Source organism: Rutidosis leptorrhynchoides, chromosome 9 (assembly GCF_046630445.1).
Source record: "Rutidosis leptorrhynchoides isolate AG116_Rl617_1_P2 chromosome 9, CSIRO_AGI_Rlap_v1, whole genome shotgun sequence".
Classification (NCBI taxonomy): Eukaryota; Viridiplantae; Streptophyta; class Magnoliopsida; order Asterales; family Asteraceae; genus Rutidosis; species Rutidosis leptorrhynchoides.
Genome location: NC_092341.1, coordinates 5,204,958 through 5,224,770, shown reverse-complemented (window position 1 = coordinate 5,224,770; position 19,813 = coordinate 5,204,958). Strand labels below are relative to the sequence as shown.

General features: G+C 29.9%; 1 protein-coding gene and 1 long non-coding RNA gene across 4 annotated transcripts; one reads left to right on the top strand and one right to left on the bottom strand.

Annotated features, from left to right (window-relative positions):
- Nucleotides 1-560: 560 nt before the first annotated feature.
- Nucleotides 561-3,932, top strand: LOC139866110 (uncharacterized). Of its 3 annotated transcripts, XR_011765244.1 has the most exons (5): nt 561-827; nt 1,098-1,182; nt 1,723-1,764; nt 2,419-3,444; nt 3,579-3,932. It is a non-coding gene; the product is annotated as an uncharacterized lncRNA (long non-coding RNA). The 3 variants fall into 3 exon arrangements; XR_011765242.1 differs by having other exon boundaries at nt 1,723-3,444; XR_011765243.1 differs by having other exon boundaries at nt 561-880; nt 1,723-3,444.
- Nucleotides 3,933-4,507: 575 nt separating this feature from the next.
- LOC139866198 (exportin-T-like) lies at nt 4,508-10,062 on the bottom strand. The gene is made up of 15 exons (XM_071854352.1): nt 8,264-10,062; nt 8,094-8,183; nt 7,922-8,011; nt 7,732-7,836; nt 7,554-7,613; nt 7,045-7,107; nt 6,859-6,954; nt 6,517-6,681; nt 6,255-6,428; nt 6,085-6,150; nt 5,905-6,003; nt 5,337-5,483; nt 5,054-5,235; nt 4,923-4,969; nt 4,508-4,824 (listed from the first exon to the last, which is right to left on the bottom strand). Exons 1-13 carry the CDS (start codon nt 9,989-9,991, stop codon nt 5,146-5,148), a joined length of 2,973 nt encoding a protein of 990 aa, XP_071710453.1. The 5' UTR covers nt 9,992-10,062; the 3' UTR covers nt 4,508-4,824; nt 4,923-4,969; nt 5,054-5,145.
- Between the last annotated feature and the right edge of the window lie 9,751 nt (nt 10,063-19,813).

The window sequence follows — 19,813 nt, the reverse complement described above, 5'->3', positions numbered from 1 at the left end:
ACACTACATGTATATACATTTTAACTGAGTCGTTAAGTTATCGTTAGTCGTTACATGTAAGTGTTGTTTTGAAACCTTTAGGTTAACGATCTTGTTAAATGTTGTTAACCCAATGTTTATAATATCAAATAAGATTTTAAATTATTATATTATCATGATATTATCATGTATGAATATCTCTTAATATGATATATATACATTAAATGTATTTACAACGATAATCGTTACATATATGTCTCGTTTAAAAATCATTAAGTTAGTAGTCTTGTTTTGACATATGTAGTTCATTGTTAATATACTTAATGATATGTTTACTTATCATAGTATCATGTTAACTATATATATATCCATATATATGTCATCATATAGTTTTTACAAGTTTTAACGTTCGTGAATCACCGGTCAACTTGGGTGGTCAATTGTCTATATGAAACATATTTTAATTAATCAAGTCTTAACAAGTTTGATTGCTTAACATGTTGGAAACATTTAATCATGTAAATATCAATCTCAATTAATATATATAAACATGGAAAAGTTCGGGTCACTCCAACAAACCGCTGCTTAAACACATCCTCTTCCTCTCTCTTCCCAACCGGAAAAAACCCCAATCTTCCCGTTGTTCACCGATTGAAAACATCCCGTTGTTCGCCGTATCCCTAAATTATTCGTCATAATTTTATACACACAACGCTACAAATTTCATGCGTTCTTTTTGCTTCAATCGGATTCGGCGATGCCCTAAATAATTAGGGTTTTCAGTGTTTTGGTTTTGCGTTTCTGAAGATGCGATCTATACTCTGTAACAACGATTGAATCTAAATCAGGTATGTAAACAGCGATTGAATTTTTTCAAGTAGAACGATTGAATTTAAATCAGGTTTGTAAACCCTTTTTGATTTTGAATATTCCTTTCATTAACGTTTTTTTATAAAGTTTGATTTACGTTATTTGAATTTTTAGTACCCATAAGCAATGGTATCATGTAGACTGTTTAATCCATTTTATGCACATGTTTTGTTTTATTTTCTATACTGAATATCGATTTAGTTATTAATTAGTTCAATTTGATGATTTTATTTTTGTTTTGATTTTAGATACGCGTAAAATATCAATTGAATGATCTAAATGGAACAAAGATATTTAGAATATTGTATACTGTATTATGAGGAAGGAGATCAGGTAAGCTTCTCACCTTTGTAAATTCGTTTTCAATGCATGTTGATAACTCTTTATCCATTATCTGCAAGTTGGTTAATGAAATAAGTTAGCAATTTAGAGAGCCCGTATTAATTTAGAACTTACAGTGTTGTTGGTTCTGTATGATTTAAAATAGTATATGTACTCCTATTTGGTATCCTATGTATATGGTTCTTAAGTAAATGGGTTGAGTGGGTTAAATTAGCCAATACAAAATGGATGCTCTAAGTTAAATATTACACCTTCACACATTAAAATGGTAAGCAACTCATATATTTTTTTATTTTCAGAAATCTTATTATGTTAAGAATGAAGATGTGTCAACTTATACAACGATATCATATACCATGTTGACTTTATTCTCATGTGGTGCCTTCAACTTGATTAACATCTTTTTGTATCAATGATGGATTCTTATATTTTATTTATGAAACTTAGTCACTTCTTTTTGCAATTGGTTCATTTTGTTAACTTACGAGTTGAATTCTGAAAGTATAATTTTATGTTGTTTGTTAATTTTAGGTTTAGTCGCCTCTGACCGAAAGATTCAAGACAATGACACGGGTAGTGGAAGTTTTTATTCATGACGCTTTAGATATTTTAAACTCATTGAACCAAAGGCCATTGAAAACCACTTAAAGTTCTTTAGATATTTATATGTTTTATTAATCCGATGTTTATAATTTGTACAAGAAGATTAACTAAAGAAATTATAAAAAATGGTTAAAGAGAACCCAACATCTCTTTGATGGTGATATACAGCTTCTTAAATTGAAAGTGTTCTCATTCTTAACATTGCTTGAATTATGGTCTAATTTGAAAGTCAGTTTTTTTATGTTTTTAAAGGTGGCAAAACGGGCGGCTTATTAAAGGTATAATTATAAAGTCAATTTTTTTAGGTTTTCAAAGGTGGCAAAACGGACAGGTTTATTAAAGAGTCGTATCATGTTTGGGTGAAAACAGACGGGCTCATAAAACCCCTATAAGTTCACTGCTATTTTTTTTACTTACATAATAACACGATTAGTTCACGGCTTATTAAACGTATAAATTTAAAGTCAACTTTTTTTACATAAGTATGTGTATTGGTAAGTTTTAGCTACACAATAAATTATGCTTCTGTCTATTCAGATCGAGTTTAATTTTTTATAAACGATCTTATAAATGTTTGATAGTCTCATGGTTCATAGTCAACCTCTTATGTTTTTGTTCTTGCAGCTGAATGAAGAACTAAGTAAAGTTGATGAAAAGCTTAAGAAAACTGAGTCACTTCTGGAATGCAAGGTGCATAGATTTGTTGTTTTCACTTAATTATATAAAGTTTCTTTTTTTTATATTTTATTAACTTCATGGGGTTTTTTGGTTGATTGTTTGACTTTGAAACTTTACTTACTGTTACTTCTGGGGATTTGTTTGGTTGCGATGCCATCAAGTTAGTTATTCTGCGTGTTTTAGTGATATTTAGCATAGATTCGTAGGTTGTTTTAGTAGTCTAATAGGTGTTGTGTTTATAATATGTGGTTGTGATTAACTGTTTCTTTGCTAATTAACCCTTACTGAGAACTTTTATTAGTGGCCACTTGAACCATTTGTATTTAACTTAGGGTGTTATATGCACACAGTTAATGTTAATATAATAGTGGCAGTGACTCGGGAGAATTTCCATGGACACTTTTATTCATGACACTTTATATCCTAACTACATCGAGGATAACTTTCAACCCGAGGCCTTTTTGACCCATTACCCAATTTCACTTATCTACTCGGGCAGCTACTTCTAAGTTTTGGATCACTATTTATTTTGTAGTAGGGGACTATAATGTTGTTTCATTTACTCTAGGTTAGGTTTTATAACTTATTAATATTTTCTCACCTTTTTTTATGATTTGTTCAAGGATTTTTTATGGGCATGGTTGTGCAATCTGTTGTCATATCATCATCCCTATTTATTTCATGATTCAGGTATGTTTAGCCGGTTGCAGCCATTTCATTGACTGATTTGTATACATCTTCATAATACTTCCAGGTGAACCTTGAAAGTTTGCAAAATTAGGAAGAGAAGCAATGTTCAAACAATATGTTTTAAGCTTATACTTTGTAGTAGCCAACTTTTAAACACATTAGAAATGCTATGTTGGTTTTTATGAAGATCTATCTATTTACAATTATCACCTTTATTGATAATGAGATCTATCTTTACAGATTCATGGAGGACCATAACGCAGCTACTTTTCCTTCTAAAAAGTAAGTAAAAGACTCGCAATGTTCGTCTTTTCTGCGTTGAAATATGTTCTTTTTTTAGGAATTTTTTTTTTTTTTTTTGAAAAGCTTTTTAGGATTATTTAAGAGGCAGTTTTGTTTATATTATGTGGGCGTAGATACTATAGACTTCAAACATATCACTGAAGGAAAATTGAGAAGGCCATAAAAAGGGGCTATACAACAGCTGCAAAATCAGAACGTGTTTTGTTTAATGATGAAGAGCAACGGTGGTATGTTTCACTATGTATTTTGCTTAGTTATATCAATAGCAAAATGGTTCATATACAAGAATACTTTTCATACTCTATTTATCATACCGTCAATTGATATAACATGAACGTTTTCAGTTTGATTGATTAAGAGTCGCCGTGCAACGCACGGGCTCTTAAAGGCTAGTAATAGTATATGTGAACGAATATTTTTTAAATCACTCTGTTTCAACTTTAACAATACCGAGTATTAAGTTTCGACTTGAGTCATAATTCATCTCATCATCAAGGCCGGGATCCATGTCCAGGTCAGATGTGATATATTCACCATATACGCAGTATTACTTTATGATCTATTTATCAAAGTTTATGCTTTAAGGCGTATATAATACAAGCACTTTAATGTATAACTAGTTAAAGGACTCCGTGAGAATATGGGTTTATTAATGAATATTTGAGAAAAAAACTAACTGAAAAACAATTGTAAAAAACGTGAATTATCATTCAAATTTTTAAAGGAACATGATAGCATAACACAGAGTACAAACCAAGTTTGTTACCATGAACAATACCAAGTTTTGTAAACTTGTTCACAGTTCTTTTGTAATCATACGTTCTTTGTAAAAGTTGGAGGTAACTTTTAGCACATATCACCCAATAATAAAAAGGTTCCAATTCAGTTACCCTTTCTCATGAACTCTATTGTCAAATGATTAGTTCAAATCAAATTATAAACTTCCTCAAACTTTTGTAAAACTTCTATCACATACCGTTTTTCATTATATTACCACACATGAATGAAAAGATTATGAGCCAAACAAAATATAGTAGTGCGATCACATTATACTTTAGCCAGATTTTTAGTGATATATACAGTAATAAAAAGAAAACTGAAACCAGTATCTATAAATATACCAACTTAAGATGGTTGTAAAAGATCCTTTAAAAAATGATTGAAAGGTATAAGGTTTTCCCTATTCGGACTACCTGGAAGGCCGAGTAATCCGACCCCATACTCTGATGTACGCAGCCCAGCAGGATTATACAATATGCAGGTAACGACCAGATAAATTCCAGAACTATAGGTAATTGTTCATAACAAAACTTCTGTTATTGGACTGGTCGATATAGAAACTGATCATGAAATTTACACCTGCAACAAAAATCCCATATATACAAGAATCAAATAACTGATTGATACCATCGAGGATATTAGAAAGCCGTTCAATTTGAGCGTCTCCATTTGTATACCTCATTTTAATGAAAAGTCGCATCCATGTTATGTACAGGGCAAAAACCTGCAGATATCAACAATTAAAACTATATAGCGCGATTACCGAATAGAAATATGCGACTTTAGTATAGCGGATACATGGACTAACCACTTGAGATCAAAATTGGCACAACTAGTAACAGCAGAGCAACACATGAACCAGTTGTCGCCGGTCCATTAATTTCAGATTTAGAGGTCATGCTATCTGAAAACATGGCTCCCGTTCTGCTGTACTCTCAACTTCTCTATAAGAGATTGGTAGAATGACTTCAGTGACTTCATATCGTTTCCCTGATAATTAAAAATCAATGTATTTTGAATAAAAATATAAATAAAACTTGACGGATACTACCCCAGAAAGGCATGAAAGAATCGACACGTGGCAAATGTACCTGCAGTTTCTGACAGTACTCCTCTGCTAAATCCTGAGGGCAATGTGCAGCAAGAATGCCTTTTGAAACAAAACTAATGAGAAAATCATTACCGAACTTCTCATACATAATCTTCTGAGCCAGTAAAATTTCACCAAATAAAACAAGCTGCAAACACGATCCACAAATATACAAAAACTTAGTTGTTCGGTAAAAAGAATGTTACATGGTTTTATGCGAATTAAGAACACAAAAAAAGAACCATTTGCATGCACGGAATGATATTTACAATTTACACAACATAATAGACTTCCTACTATAGTTCCGTATATATGTAACATTAAAATTCTCATATAGTGTGAAGTGTCCTGTTATAGATATTTGACATTTTACTGTTGTAAATTCTAAAGAATGAAGTGTCAATATTAATTAGGGAAACTGTATTTATTAAGGTTAATTTCTTTCCTAAAGATTATCAAATGAATATGATTATAACAAATTAAAACATACTCGGTCAACTTTGATATGGAAAACAAACAAAGCTAAAAACACTATACCAAAAAAATTGAACCAAAAAGAATTGACTTACAGTATTTACATCACGAAACTCAAAGGACTTGTCAAGCACGCTGTACAAACAGCAGTTTGTTGCAAACGCTTCAATTACAAAACTTTTAAAGCCCGGTACCTGCATAGTTGACGTATTAGACACGCCAGGAAATAAGAACATAGCCACCATAAAAGAAACCGTAAGGTACTACTATGTTACCTTCTCATCACCAAAAGTCCCATTGGACCAATCTTTAATCAGTCTAATAAATATTTGTACACAAGCCTAAATAAATAAAAAGTGACTTGTTAGATTCCAATATATATAATATATAGAGAGAAAAAAAAAAAAGGTGATTACACAATAGTAAAGAATAAGAACATGGTTACCTTTCTAACAACAAGATCCTTGTGATTACAGGAAGCGAACAAGAGTAACTGCATCATTGGGTCCAAGTAGACTAGACTTTCAGGAGTAAGAAACACCAATGACAAATCATGTGTTACCACCACGTGAAGGAAAGTATAAAACGTCCTTTGAAGCTCTTGCAACTCACGAATTTCCTAAACGAAAAAATATAAATAGTTCATAAAGTTTACTCATGATTGAAATGCAAGTCGAAAATAATATAAACTTGGCTAGTTCATATACCTCGGTGTTGCTTCCGGGCCCGGAAGGAATTGTATCTCTTGGTAGAAGGCTAAATATTCTGCCCGCAATAAAAGGGTACACATTTTCCAAAATATTTTGGACAGAGGTATTGAATTTGCATACGAGTTGATTGAGTAATACAAGAAACCCAACGAGTTCCTTAGGCTGCATGATAAACATAATTAGAAATAGAAGACAACAGGTTTTAATGTAAATGGGATATTTCTATAAGAAGAAGTGTTAAGACCAGATGTGCTACAAAAGCAACATATTTTTTTCATACTAATAAAAAGGAATTATAAATATATATTTGAAAAATAAAATCAAGTGCATGAATAATACCTCACTTTCAACAAGCAACTGCTCCAATGCCTTTGGAAGGTAAGGAAATACAGATGATCCTAATGTCTCAACCATGCGATGAATAAATGAAGTAACCTGAGCCAAAAAAGGTGATTATCAGGAATGAACAAGCTAGAAGAACACAAAGAATACCCAAAAAAAAAAAAAAAAAAAATTCAACCATACCTTAGAGCGCAAGGTTTCTACTTTTGGGAAAATCAAAAGGATTTGCAGGAGCACATCAAGCGTCTGTAAACAAAAGAGTACAGATAACAATAAATTATGATAGTTGCAGTTTAAAAACAAAATATATAAAAAAAAGTTCACCATTAATTCATTTCATGTGAATAAACAGCATGATATCGGATATAAGGAAACAAATTTTCACTTACTATCATGGGAAATACACTACTCCGTACTAAGGTATACCTAATATGTAACTAAAATAGTTAAACTAATTAACAATGATCTTACTAGGGACAAAAATGATACAAACTTCATTCATAAAGTTAAACAGATAATAGCACACAAATCCCGTCTATTAGAAACTTATCTACAGTTACCAACAAGGGAATTTGATCAAAGAATAAACTATAGGAAAAAAAATAATAATAATTCAGCCCCAAAATATAAAATCATTAATGATGCATCAAAACTTTCTCATCTTATAATTAAATATTAAGTTTATTACCAACCTGCTTGAACATGAGGCCAATTGCCGGGCGACTAGCAGTTACAAGGCGCTCGCTAAACCCCTGTGAACAAGACAAGTATACATGAGATATCATAAAAATGCACATCAGCACATGATACAAATATTGGTAGTATAAACAATCATGAAATGAGGCAAGAAAATTTGTTTCATTTTATAACCTTGCTCAGTGCGTTAATGGCCATAATGATTTGTTGGATATTGGCAACTTTTGACGGCGACTCTTCATAATTTTGAACCCTGGAACTGGCTATTAAGACCTCAACCTAATTCATAACAACAGTCACACATTATATAGCTTTTGAAGAAAATTTGGTTTTATACACGACATATTAGGAGTCAAACTTTGACCTGTTGGCAGAGAGGGGTGAGCAGAGATGACAAATACTCTGATTGCTTTTCTAGAGGCACGTCTTCCATTCCGATTAACAAACCAATTGCCTGGTAATAAAAATATCAGAAAAATATGTAATAAGCACAACGAACAAAATCAAAAAGGATAAACATGAACTTCCATTATTACCTCAAAAATGTGACTACCGTCTTCAGATTCAGATAGCTCTTTTGAAGAATAATCCATACTTGTAAACTGAGAAACTGTATCATGCAAACTCTGCACAGCAAAGAGTTAATCATGAAGCTCAGCTCATTTATGAACGCTGGCAACAAAGAAATAGATGTTATAACAAATACCTGCAAAATTGTTTCAATGAAAGGTAGAAGCTTTGCTTTAAGAAGCTTCACAACTCTCATGAAAAGATAACTCGCCCTTCGACTTACCTTCACGTTCGAATGGTGTATACCTCGATCATCAAGAAATGCAGCCAAAACCAAAGGAATATATTGGTTGTTTTCAAGAACAAACTTCATGTATCTTGTTATTGTATCAAGATACACCAATGCAACCAGCCTGTTCGAATGGCAAGGAAACTTTGTTGATAAAAGCATCGGTACAAGTTCTCTTAAAATCCCGGTACCGGTTTTCATTGCCTCTTCACTTAAACATTCGCCGTATGCATAAAATAGAGACAAAGCAGCCTCCACTTCTTCAACGTTAATATCAAGAGATGACCCCACAGCATTTGAAAGTAAATTTTTAATGAAAACTTGGGTAAGATCAGGTGCTACACGGCCTACACTACGTAGCAACACAAGCAGATCTTTTCGATGTTCCACCATTCGATCTTCTTCTTCTTGTCCAACTTTATCCAACACATCAAGATTATCACGGTACACGGGATCAAATCTTATCTGCATACGGATTACCTCCAAAATCTGACCCACATGAAAAAGTTGACTTTCAGTCAATGGTGATGAACTTTTCATCGTAGCAACATATCCAGAAAGAAACTGGACAATACTGAAATTCGTCTCAATCTCACATTTTTGCATTATGTAAAAAACGGATGGTAAAACTTCATTCAAAAGATCAAATGAAGCCCGTTTGAGATCTTCGATGTTCAGATTTTTAATACAATCTAAAATCTCAGATGCATATCCTGTAAGTAAAGATGCTAAACCGGATACAAACTCAGAATCACCATTATCAACTAACCTAAAAAGCCTACTCAAATGTAGGCTCTGTAAAAGAGTAAGCTTAGTTTGTGGGTCCATACGTTTAGAAACTACTGCAAGAACACAACCAGATGCAGCACATTTAAGGTGGTCTGGTATTATGTCTATCAACATTAATTCAAATAACAACGGGAGGAACGTATTGTTTGCGATTAAACCAATTTCGATCCAAGAAATGTACCTCCTCATTGTATCTAAAACAAATGCACATAACTCAGAATCTGAATTTTTATACAACGATACAATGTCGTACCACACATGAACAATCTGATTAACACACTGTTGTCTCATTGCATCCTTAATTTTCCCTGAAACCGCACCTTCTTCGGGAGCACGTGTGTAGTCCTGACTAATCAACTCGTCATCCAAAGCGTTTAAAACACGACAAAACATATCGATAACCACAACACCTTTGCTCAAATTCGATATAAAATCAAGAAAAACTGAAGACCAGATCGACGGATACTCGAAATAAATCAAAGTAACCAAAACTTGAGCAAGTTTATTCTTTACAAAAGCAGGACTGTCTAAAACCTTAACAGCATTAACATTATTATCAATCGGTTCATAACAAGCCATCGAAAAAACAGATTTCCTAATAAAATTCTTTTCTTCGGTACTCATTCGAGTGTAACGGGCACGTAACACCTCGTGCAGAGTTTGTAAGCACCAAAACTGAACTTGTACAAGTTTCGAAAAACATAATTTCTCTATACATATACCACAAATAGATGAATTGTTATCTTTAATCTGTTGACAAAATGCAACTGCTTGTGATTTTAATACTGGTGTAACAGTTCCTGATTCATCGAAAATAATGAGTATCGCTTTCTCCAGATCATCCATTGATATACAACTACTATATCAATGAATGTGTATCTATCTATGTATCTATCTATATATGTAACAGATTACAATGATGATGATAATATATAGTAACATAAAACCTCAAATCATTCAATTGATTCAGATTAACAAATCATATGGAATTTGAATACTCAAAGCATAATACCTTTGCGATTGATACAAAGGAAACCAATCTTGGTTCAGATAACTAGGGTTTGTTTTTACAGAGATGAAAAATTGAAAGAAATATGTAGAGAATGTAAATAGTATTTGTGTACGTCTACTAGGGTTTCAGATAATGCAAGATTACAGTAGATTTTACAGAAATATAAATTAGGGATTTTGGGAGGGTTTTTAAGTGAATAATGATAATGATAATGAAGTAATGAATTGATGAATAAGGGGTATTAATCAGGCAACAATATATATATTGGACTAAACAGACACACCGCCACCCATTAACCATTAACCATGTATTTTAAAAAGGGTCAAATCTTTTTCTAATATATTCATTAATCTTTTTAAAATTTTATTATTTAAAATATTAGTTAATTGAAAGCATTTTTAAGTTGTTTTGGTGAAGGAAGCTGAAATGCCAAATCTTTGAACATAATGTGTTTACTTGGGCATCAAGTTTCTAAAAGTTTGATATTTTAATTATATTTCTTAAGGCAAAGAAATATCCATTCGTCTTATTTTTCTTGTTGACCAAGTTTATTAACAAAGCAAGTTTATTTTTCACGTAGAACCCCTTCTTTAGCTTTAATGACCTTGCACATATATATTAAGTAGATCAGCAACCGTTAGACCAAAGGGCTATTGGCCTAGCGGTATCGTGGTGACCCTTTTCAAGTTGAAGTTCAAGTTTTGTTTGTGAACATATTCATGAATTATTGTATATATTCATGTAAATGTGTGTGTGATATTTCCTTTCAAAGAAAAAGAGATCATAAACCGTTGGTTGGGGGAATAGAATGGTGTCGTGGGGACGAAATCATTTCGATTTTTTAATGGATGGTTCGCATTTCCTCATTTTCTAACTATGTGCAAAAAAATGGGTTATTAACAAATGTGAAGATTGGGCTACTTGTAAGAATTCAAAAAGGCTTAGAGAATTAAAAGTTGTTAGAATACGACATAAGGAGGTGCTTCTAAAGTATTTAAACAAGTTGTGTGAGATAGAACAAGAGATATCCCAAATGAAGATAGTGCCCGAACGAAGGATATTAGCAATGTCGTTTTTTCAGGGTAAGTACAAATGATGGACGGATTTGGTAAGAAATATCAAGTTCAAGACTTTTTTGGGTTGCACAAATGAAAAGTTATATTTCTAACGATCAATTTTACATTTGGTCTATTAGCTCAAATTTGTTAATCAGAGGTGGTGGTTTTGTGCTTCGGTATTTGGCCGTATGTTTTTTTTTTTTTTTTTTTGGTTAGTGTATTTGTTTAGCTCAAAGCCCCAAATTAGTGCCTTTAGTTGTTATGATATTGAGTATGGTTTGTAGGGTGGTTGTTCTCCTCTTCTCATCTTTTGGATAAAAATATAATCTAAGCAAATAGCATGTACTTTCACTTTTATTTCACTTTAGTGTATATATCTCTAAAATTACCATTGTAGGTCATAAATTTTCAAATCGTGTATCTTTGTAAACAAAACATTACATGTTATCGGATGGGCCGGTTAAAATACTTATGTTGCATTTTTTATTTTATGTTAAAATGACATGGAACTGAATCGATATTTTTATTTTTTATTGTTCGTTTACATTAAAATACGATTTTAAAGTTTATGACTCACACTAGTATTTTATGGGATATATACCTTACAATGAAACAAAAGTGAGAGTACGTGGCATGTTTGCAGCATTAACGCTACTTTTACTGAGATATGATATGTAAAAAGGGGATTAAATAAAGAAAATCTCAATCCTATGTGGAATGACATGTCAGTGACACATTTGATGACACGTCATCGCATGTTTTTGTTCCGATTAAAAAAAATTGTTTGTTTACATTAATACAGGATTTTAAGATTTATGACCTTACACTAGTATTTTATGGGATATATAGCCTACAATATAATATAACAAAAGTGAAAGTATATGGGATATTTCTATCCTTTTTCGCCAGACATCCCTGAAATTTATCCAAATTTTATAGGGAGTGTGACTCACTTCAACATTCAAATGCGTAGTTAGGGAAGTGATATTTCCATTTTAACGGGTGAGTTGTTTTACACAAACATAGTAGTTTAGTGATATGCCCTCTGAAGCATTGTGACTTTGTGAGGGTTCTACGATGGCCGAAAAATGAACACCAATTCGCCTTCTTCTAAATAGAATCGGACAGCTGACCAAACATGCAGAGTCTATACTATGTCAAACATCTAAACGAAAGATTTCTGAGTCTTTTGGCTTTTGATGGCCGACGTGAAACAATTGTAACGTGAAAAGTAGTGGCTAAACGTAAATCATATACATTCGACAGTGTGAACACGCACTATAGATGTGTCACATGAGACGACCCGTCCTAATCTATAAGGACGAATACAATAACATATGATTACATTGTGAGGTATTTGACCTCTATATGATACATTTTACAAACATTGCATTCATTTTTAAAGACAAACTCTCATTTCATCGAAAGTTGATAGGCATGCATACCATTTCATAATATCCAACTATAAATGACCTAATCTGTCATTTGCTTAATCATAATATTTAATGAACTTAACGACTTGAATGCAACGTCTTTGAAATATGCCATGAATGACTCCAAGTAATATCTTTAAAATGAGCAAATGTACGGCGGAAGATTTCTTTCAATCCTGAGAATAAACATGCTTTCAAGTGTCAACCAAAAGGTTGGTGAGTTCATTAGTTTATCGTAATCAATCATTTCCATAATTTTAATAGACCACAAGATTTTTCATTTCCATTTCTCATAAATATACATCTCATATCAGGCATTTCGCAAACTACATAGAGATAAAAAACATTCATATGGTGAACGCTTGATAACCGAACTAACAGGATGCATATAGAATATCTCCATCATTCCGGGACTCTCATCGGACATGATAATCGAAGTACTAAAGCATTCGTAACCCGAATAGGACGTGTCAAGGTCTATAGATCTATTTTTAGGATTCGCGTCAATTAGGGGTCATTTCCCTAATTCTTAGGCTACCAAGCTAAAAAGGGGCATATTCGATTTCGATAATCCAACCATAGAATGTAGTTTCGATTACTTGTGTCTATTTCGTAAAACATTTATAAAACAGCGCATGTATTCTTAGTCCCAAAAATATATATTGCAAAAGCATTTAAAAAGGGAGCAAATGAAACTCACAATACTGTATTTCGTAGTAAAAATACATATGACAGCATTGAACAAGTACAAGGTTGGCCTCGGATTCACGAACCTATATTAATTATATATATTTATATGTTGGTCAATATCTGTCTAACAATTTAGGTCAGGTCATAGTGTATCACAAACCTAATGCTCGAGACCGATATGCAAAAGTTAACAAAAATCAGTTTGACCCAAAATGACTTCCAAAATCTATACATGCTTAAATATAGTCATTTTATATATTTATCAGATTTTATTAGAGTAAATAATACAAGTCATATATTAATAAATAAAAATTTATATTAAAGTTAATATATGATAAAAATATACTTTTATATAACTCGAGTAATAAAATTTATATAATTCACTCAAAATCATAAACATATAGTGGTATGTATTATTAATGTGATTATATTACGTGTGGTAAAAAAAATATCTTTGTATCACATATTTATTTGATAAAATAATATTGATAATAATAATAATGAGTAAAAGTTGTATTATTTTATAATAATAATAATAATGATAATATTAAGAAAGATAATGTTATTAAAAGTGTTTAATATAAATAACAAGGGTAATAATAATAATAATGATATTAATAATACTAATAAAATTGATAATAACGATAATTTTAAATAAAACGGTAGTTTTAAATTCTATACTTTTAATAAAACTATATTCTTAATAAAAACGATAATTCTTAATAATAATAATAGTTTTTAATAGAATGATAGTTTCAATAAAAATGATAAATTTTTAAATGATAATTGATAGTATCGATACTTTAATATTAGTAAAATAATATAATTTATCTTAATAATAATATTTACTATATATAATAATTATCATAATAAGATTAGTAATAATAATATTTTATAAAAATAATTCTATTAAAAATGATAATTTTTAATAATAATCTTAATATGATAATAATGATAATATTTTATAATAAAAATGATATTTCTATTAAAAATGATAATTTTAATAAAAGTGATAATTCTTAATATTAATGATACTTTTAATAATAATAATAATGATAAAATAATAAAATGATAGTTTTTATAAAAATGTTACTTTTTAATAATAACGATAATTTCAGTAATAATATCAACAACAACAACAACAACAATAATAATAATAATAATAATAATAATAATAATAATAATAATAATAATAATAATAATAATAATAATAATAATAATAATAATAATAACCTTAGTGATAATAACGATAATGATAATAATAATAATTATTATTAGATAACGACGATAATAATAACTACGATAGTAAAAATAATAATAATAATAATAATAATAATAATAATAATAATAATAATAATAATAATAATAATAATATAATAATAATAATAATAATAATAATAATAATAATAATAATAATAATAATAATAATAATAATAATAATAATAATAATAATAATAATAATAATAATAATAATAATAATAATAGAGTTAAAGATAATTCAGTTGACCATATCTTTAAATCCGTTCATCGAAATCACACGACTTCTAAATGAAAAGTTAATAATTTTTCGACAGCTTTCCAACGACATGCATATCATATACCTTATATCAGTATTATATATAATAAATTCATAATTTATCATAAACTATCTAACGACAAAATTAAACATACACACATGCATAAATATATATACTCAAGCACTAGTCAGGGATACACTATTAATATATAAAAGATAAGATATGAGTGCTCACGTATCAATATTGAGATTCAATATTGCAAGAAAGTACGTAGACGCAACGGAGATGATAAACACTAGATTTGACTCACGAGCATACCCCTGAATAATACCCATAACCTCCATAGCTATAACCCATAATTTCCTTAGCTTTATTCCGCTCGTAAAACACATTTTGAAATAACCCGAACATACCCTCGTCGTAGTATTTTAGGTATAATACTAATAATAATAATACTTATAATAATAAGATTAATAATAATATTAATCTTTAATAATAATATTATAAATAATAATAATATAATTATCAGAGGGAGTAATATAAATGTAAGTGTGTGTGTCGAATGCCAGAACTCGATTGAGCTTTATAATGTTTTCTAAATCTCGACCCCATGCGATCGCATGGTCTTCAAGGCACACAGCCATGCGATCGCATGGCCAACTGTGTCCAGCTCCCTTCGTTTAACTTATTGCTGCCGACAGTTTTTATTAATTAAAATTTTATATATTTAAATTATATAATTATATATATAATATATTATATTTACATGCATAGTTAAATTAAAATTTTAGTTTCGATAACTCTTACATTGTCTCTCGACTTATGTTTCAGTTTCGGTTTCTCGAACGCATTTTCGTACGCTTAGAAAACTGGTACCTTATGTTTTGTGTAAAATATCTTTATAAATAACAAGACTCAAGTCAATGAAAACTAACCCACTCAAAATATAACTTATTCATTTGAGTGTTGTGGTCATTTGCTTCTATAAATCAATGTCTCGTTATTTATCAAAGTATATTTAATAATATGATTTTAAATCCAAAACGTTTTATGACTAATTTAATATTATATTTTATCACTTTGTAAAATATAAATATATTTTCATTTAGAAATATAACTTATATATTTTAGAAATATTTATTTACTAATATAATATTTAGTTTTTCAAAACCAGTTATATATATCAAAGTCCGGTTTATATAAGTTAACTCGTTTAAATAATAAAAGTTATTATATCAAATAATGTTTTTAATAATATGAAAACTAAATAATTAAATTACCAAGGGACACGAGGCAGTCACTGTAAAATATGCTTTTGAAAATTAAACGGGAATCTCTACAACTTTTGACTAACTCTCGCTACTTGACATCTTGTCCTCATTTGAAGATCACTTTATCATTATTTCCGAATACCGTTAAAAAGGAAAGGTTCCTAAATCAAAGTGGACCTCTCAACAGAGACCCGTAATCATATCACCATGTATCTAATAGTTCAATCATTTGATATTATCTTTTAATCTCGTCGATAAATATAATAAACTTATATCGAAACAAATACGTTCATGTAAAGTATTATACATCTAATACTTTGTTAACGTACTCAAGTTATAATATATATATATATATATATATATATATATATATATATAATCATATCCATTTATATAATGGTTCGTGAATTGTCAGAATTTGGTCGAGGTTAAATGAATGTATGAACACAATTTAAAATTTTTGAAATTCAACTTAATAAACTTTGCTTATCGTGTTGGAATAATATAAAGATAAAGTTTAAATTTGGTCGAAAATTTCCGGGTTGTCACAGTACCTACCCGTTAAAGAAATTTCGTCCCGAAATTTGATTGGAATGGTCATGGCTGATAATAAGTATGTTTTCATGATGCATACGAGCTGAAAATTAGAGTTTTATCATCATCGAGTAATATAGACAAAATAATTTGATTTTGTGAAGAGTACGAGTGAAGCTATCACAAAAGAGTGAAATGAGTAAATGTAGGTTAGTTTTAACCGGTGACGTAGTCACGGTTGATTTCCAGAATTTAAGGGATTTTTAGAGAAAATCTTCGTAATAAGATTTGGTTCTTCGGTAATTAAGGAAATTAGAATCCTCTTTGTTTAAACGCGATGATCTATCTCGATTGCTCCGTCTGATATTTCACTATAAATCCATCCTCTGCGTTTCCTTATTTTCACAGCTCATACTTTCTATTCTTTCTCCCTTAATTCATACTTTAAAGTATTCGTCAATATGCTCCATCCCGTTCTGATCCTTGATATACTCATAACTTTCATATCTGTCATTCTTCTCTTTCATCTACCACCGGAGGATTTTATTTACTTTTACTATTACCTTGGGGTTATAGTGTTTTTAATTCTCCCGTGTCTTTACGTTGCAATATGTATTGATATACACCGTTTGTAATTTCTATAACAACCCGTCCTAATCCATCTGGACGAATACATTACATTTGGTTACATCGCGAAGTACTTAACCTCTATATGATACATTTTACAAACATTGCATTCGTTTTTGAAAAGACAAACTTTCATTTACATCGAAAGTTGACCGCATGCAGACCATTTCATAATATATCCAACTATAAATGACTTAATAATATCCTTGATGAACTCAACGACTCGAATGCAACGTCTTTGGAAATATGTCATGAATGACTCCATGTAATATCTCTAAAATGAGCAAATGCACAGCGGAAGATTTCTTTCATACCTGAGAATAAACATGCTTTCAAGTGTCAATCAAAAGGTTGGTGAGTTCATAGGTTTATCATAAAACAATAAAATTCATCATTTTGATAGACCACAAGATTTAAATGCTGCATGGTACAAATGGGCCCGAATCCTATACCCACCTGTAATGTACATGCGATATCTTTTAAATTCAGTACACCTTTCTCTTGTACGAAATCATCTTTCATAAATCTTAGTAACCGTACACATATCTTGTGCACAAAAATAACATACACATAATCTTTGTATAAAATCATTCTCTCGATACATAACATTCACTTTTCATTGCTTTCATAGCTTGGCTTGGTACCCGACCTTAACATATAATGCGCATAATAATATCCCCAAAACAGAACATCTCGTCTGTATAATAATCATATAAACTTCGAAGTACTAAACACCACGCCCACTAGCCCTTCCGTCTAGTGAACATTCTGGGTGGGGGTGTTAAACCCGGTAGCTACCTTTAGGATTCGCGTCAATTAGGCGTGCACTAATTCTCAAAATTAGTGATGTTCCCTAATTCTTAGGTTACCAAGCAATAATAATCAGGGGAAAAATATTCATATCAATTGTGGTAATTATCACGTCCACATAATTCAATGGTGGCAATTATCACGTCCACATAATTCATTCGAGGAATGTTTTGCTTGTGTCTATCTCGTCAAACATTTATAAAAGCATTTCATGTATTCGCAGTTCAAAATGTATTTCAAAAGCATTTAATAAAGCAGTTGTAAGAGTAGCGCATGTATTCTCAGTCTCAAAAATGTAAAGAGTAAAAGGGAATCAAATGAACTCACCATACTGTATTTTGTAGTAAAAATACATATAACGACATTTGAACAAGTGTAGGGTTGGTCTCGGATTCACGAACCTATATTATTCATATATATATTAAAACATATACTCGTAATCGAACAATTTCATATATTATAACTTTATATATTATTTACTTAGTTTGTATATATATTTGAAAATGATTATTATTTATATAATTTTATATAACTATTATTCTTCATTAATAATAATATAATTATATATTAAGGTTTATGTATGATAAAAATATATATTTATATTTTAATTGATATCTTTTATATATATAGCTTAATTTATATCTTTTTAATAATAAAAATATAGTGTTATATATTTTTATAAAAATCTATTTGTAGTAGTTCTGATAATGATAAAAATGATAGTAATAATATTGATAATAATAATAGTAATAATAACGATAATGTTAACTTTTGAAAATGATAATTTTAATAAGGATAATAAATTTACTACTAATGATAATTTACTAAAAATGATGTTTTTTTTTTACTAATAAAGATAACCATAGTAATAATAATAATAATGATAACTTTAACAATAATACTTATGTTAATGATAACAATAATAATACAGATAATTACCAATGATACTAATACAAATAATAATGATAGTCATAATCCTAAGAATAATCATAATACATATATTAATAGTAAAAATGATAAAATTAATGATAACAATATTAATAATACTAATAATACTTAATGATAATATTATAACTAATATTCATAATAAAAATAATAATATGTATACTACTTAATATTAATAATAATAATAACACTCCTACTTGATAATAATAACAAATAATAATAACAACAACAATAATAATAATCATAATAATAATTAATAACTATAATAATAATAGAATTTGAAAACTACCTCAAGTGATAAGCCTTCAAAAAATAATAATAAACGCCTTAGATAGGACTCGAACCCGTGACCTCTTGATAACCCAACACCTCTCCTGACCAACTGATCTGGCATGTTTTTCTGTTAATATCACCAACACCTAATTATTTAACCCGTATATATTGTTCTTCTAACTTCTCCTTCTTCATCAACAGGCTCAATTCAATGAGTATAATTTGAATTTATAATAGCTAAAACACGTTTGGGTTAAAAAAATATAGATGAAACAGAATGATAAATGGTTGATTAGAGTAATTAAATCAAACGACTGAAATAAAAAAAAACTTCGACAGTCTCCTGAACCCGATATGAACACAAAATCAGAATTCGAATTTTTGATCGTTTTAATACAAGATTATAACATGAAATGGGTTTCAATTCCCTCCCAAAATCTTTCCCAACCATCAATTGATCCTAAAACTTCAACTGGAACTCGAATTTCTCAAAGAACA